General features: G+C 63.2%; 2 protein-coding genes across 4 annotated transcripts in view; one reads left to right on the top strand and one right to left on the bottom strand.

The window, feature by feature from the left end:
• Nucleotides 1-77: 77 nt before the first annotated feature.
• On the bottom strand, nucleotides 78-2,603 carry PTGES3L (prostaglandin E synthase 3 like). Of its 3 annotated transcripts, none has more exons than XM_085314766.1 (7): nucleotides 2,516-2,603; nucleotides 1,794-1,907; nucleotides 1,586-1,652; nucleotides 1,084-1,182; nucleotides 650-790; nucleotides 476-529; nucleotides 78-274 (listed from the first exon to the last, which is right to left on the bottom strand). In XM_085314766.1, the coding sequence occupies exons 1-7, from the start codon at nucleotides 2,521-2,523 to the stop codon at nucleotides 263-265; spliced, it is 495 nt and encodes a 164-aa protein (XP_085170892.1). In that variant the 5' UTR covers nucleotides 2,524-2,603; the 3' UTR covers nucleotides 78-262. The 3 variants fall into 3 exon arrangements, with proteins under 3 accessions (XP_085170892.1, XP_085170893.1, XP_085170894.1); XM_085314767.1 differs by having other exon boundaries at nucleotides 650-739; XM_085314768.1 differs by lacking the exon at nucleotides 476-529.
• Nucleotides 2,522-2,610, top strand: part of RUNDC1 (RUN domain containing 1) — a 5,074-nt gene continuing 4,985 nt past the window's right edge. Inside the window, exon 1 of the mRNA XM_085314781.1 lies at nucleotides 2,522-2,572. Coding sequence (XP_085170907.1) covers nucleotides 2,522-2,572 — 51 coding nt within the window. The remainder of the gene's footprint in view (nucleotides 2,573-2,610) is intronic.

Raw genomic sequence — 2,610 nt, 5'->3', positions numbered from 1 at the left:
GGTCCCGGTGCGGCGGGGCCGAGGGGGTGGCTCTCCCGGGCGACGGGCGCGGCGGCGGCCCCAGCAGACAGCAGACAGTAGCAGCTCACGTTTATTGACTGTCCCCTGGCATAATCGGCGCGAGCAGAGCRGACAGCTCCCCAGCGTGCTGTGGGCTCCGCTGGGCCAGGCTCGGCACCATCGGCGAGCCCATTCGCGGCCCGGGCCTGTCGGTGCACAGGGGAGACCATCCTGCTGGCTGCRCCGTCCCGGGAGCTGGGCCTCAGAGGTCGTCCTGGAGGGAGAGAGGAGCCAGCTGGGGGCAGGGGGGCCAGGAGGCGTGGGGGGCGCCTGTCCCTGTTCTCACCCTGGGACTCAGCTGCCCCAAGAAAGCAGTTGGAGCTGCTGCAGGCTGGCACTGGGCAAGTGAGGGCCAGAGGCAGGAGCTGCTATGGCTTTTTTTCTTGGGGGGAAGTGGCCCATTAGCTCTACTCACATCAAGATCGTCCATTGCAGGGGGGGGGGCTTTGTCCGTGACCTTCTGCAGGAGCTGGGTGGGAAACAAATGGCCATGGGAATGCTGAGTGCCTGGTTTCTCCCAATGCCCACCCCACGCGGTGCCTAGGGACCCGGAGGCCACAGCACTCCCAGGCCTTGCCAGCGAGCTTACCTCTGCGTACTGTTCCACCATGGCCCTCTCCAACTCTTCATCTCCCTCCCAGTCTCGCCAGTTCTCAAAGTCCACCGAGAGCCAGGCTGGCTGTAGGCAGAGAGAGAATCCCCTCAGGGAGCAGACAGCACTGAGCAGGACCTGCAAGGCCAATCCTTGCAGCTGGAGGGAACCGCTCCGTGGGGCAAGTACAGGCTGTTCCGGCCCCACGGCATGGGAACTGGCCAGGAATGGGTATATGTGTCCCTTCAGCTACCGGGTGCGGGCACAGTGAGGGAAAGGCCCAGCTCCTTGAGAGCTCTGGGTTGCCAGTGTGGGGACCACGATACCAGACCAGGGTCAGGTTTGGTCCCTCAGGAGCCAGGAAGTGCTGTGCGGGTGCAGCACGTGTGCTGAGGCCCCAAGGTGGGGGTCCTTGGCTGCTGGCCACGCACCTTGATGTTCTCCTTGGTGATGCGTGGCCAGGCCTCTTTCTCCTTCCACTTCCTTACGAAGCATGTGATGGAGCGGTCAGAGCGTTTCTCCTGCGAGTCCTGCAAGAGATCAGGGACATATCATCTGAACATCTGCTCAGCTCCACTCTAATCAACACGCACAGGTTTAAAGTTCAGCCATATTCAAGCTCTGGGACACAGAAGGCYGTGGAGAAGGAATGTTTCTGGCCTAAGGCTGTACTGGGAGTGAGTGACAGACCCAGGGTCTGGGCTTTCCAGCTTGTGCTCACCCCACTCAGCCACCTATGCTGCCCCTGAGGGAACAGGCAGCTTTGCTTGTCGGAGTTTACCAGCAACGGAAACCTCTGCAGCATGAGCAGCACCCTACCTCCCATGGGACAGTTCAGCTCTGACCAGTGTTGTTTGAGACTGCACAGGTTGTGTTAATTTTTTAGCTTGATGCGAGTTGTCAGGGAATGGTTTGCTGAGGGATGGGCCTCACCTTGGAGTTCACCCTGGCATACAGGTTGATCTCGTTGTAGAATTCCACTCCATCTGCATTTTTGCAGCTGTCAAAATACAGTAACGCAACCTGCCTTAGGACAGGGCTGCAGCCACTGATGAGCTGCTCTGGCAGGGTCCTCCCTGCCCTGCATACTGCTCAGAGCTCAGTGCCGTGCCCTGGGCTCTGCGGGGCAGTGGCAGCTCACCTGAACACCAGCCGCTGGTCCTCGATGACAACTTTAACATCCTGGCTGTCCTCTACGCAGAACTCAAGGAAGACGTACCGGGGACGGTCATACCAAAGCGTCTTTGCGGGTTGCCTTGGAAAACATGAGATCAGCAGGTGTTTCTGTGCCTTTGCTCTACTGGCATGCCACAGGCACTGCRCAGGAGGCACAGGGTACCCAGTTTTTGGGTAGCTCGGGTGGCTTCAGTATCCTGTACGGGCCAAATGCTCGGCCTGGTGACTGTGAGTAGGGAGAGGGAGAGGGAAGGTCTGTGCTGCAGGGCTGCTGCGTGCTGCTCTGTGCTTCCTAACAGYGTGTGTGCCGCAGCAGCAGGCGAGCACAGTGCAGCAGGCCAGCTCGCTCTTGCTCTCACTGGCACCGGTGTGTCCCCATGGGCCCTCGGTTCCTGCTTGCACCTCCTTGGCCACAGCAGGGCCCACAGCCAGGCAGCTGCCCCGCCGGGGCCGCYGACACCCCGGGGAGCCGGCGCCGTGCCCACGGTGGACGGTGCCCAGCACTGGGGGTGTCGTAGAGCYCGGGGCTCCGCGGGGCATAGATAACCGGTGGGGGACGCAGGACTCCTGCCTCCCCGCCCCGGGGTCGGGGCGCCGCTGCGGGGCCTCCCTCGCCGGCGCCGCTCCAGGCGGTTCGGGGGTCCCGGAGGGGCTGCCCGGGGCCCGTCCCCGTCCCGCCGCACTCACCTCGCCATGTCGCTGCTCGCCCTGCTCCGCTCCGCCCCGCGCTATTTCGGGCTGGGGGCGCGGCCCGGCCCTCGGCCGCAGCGCCGCCCCGGCCC

This window comes from Rhea americana, unplaced genomic scaffold, assembly GCF_003343005.1.
Source record: "Rhea americana isolate MKP2758 unplaced genomic scaffold, rheAme1 scaffold_410, whole genome shotgun sequence".
Classification (NCBI taxonomy): domain Eukaryota; kingdom Metazoa; phylum Chordata; class Aves; order Rheiformes; family Rheidae; genus Rhea; species Rhea americana.
The sequence above is the reverse complement of the archived record's forward strand: the minus strand, read 5'-3'. Positions and strand labels throughout refer to the sequence as shown.

Coding starts and splice junctions, on each gene's coding strand:
- PTGES3L (XM_085314766.1), bottom strand. Junction 1,653..1,793: donor GACCAGCGGCTGGTGTTCAG/GTGAGCTGCCAC, acceptor GTATTTTGACAG/CTGCAAAAATGCAGATGGAG. Junction 791..1,083: donor TCACCAAGGAGAACATCAAG/GTGCGTGGCCAG, acceptor TTGGCCTTGCAG/GTCCTGCTCAGTGCTGTCTG.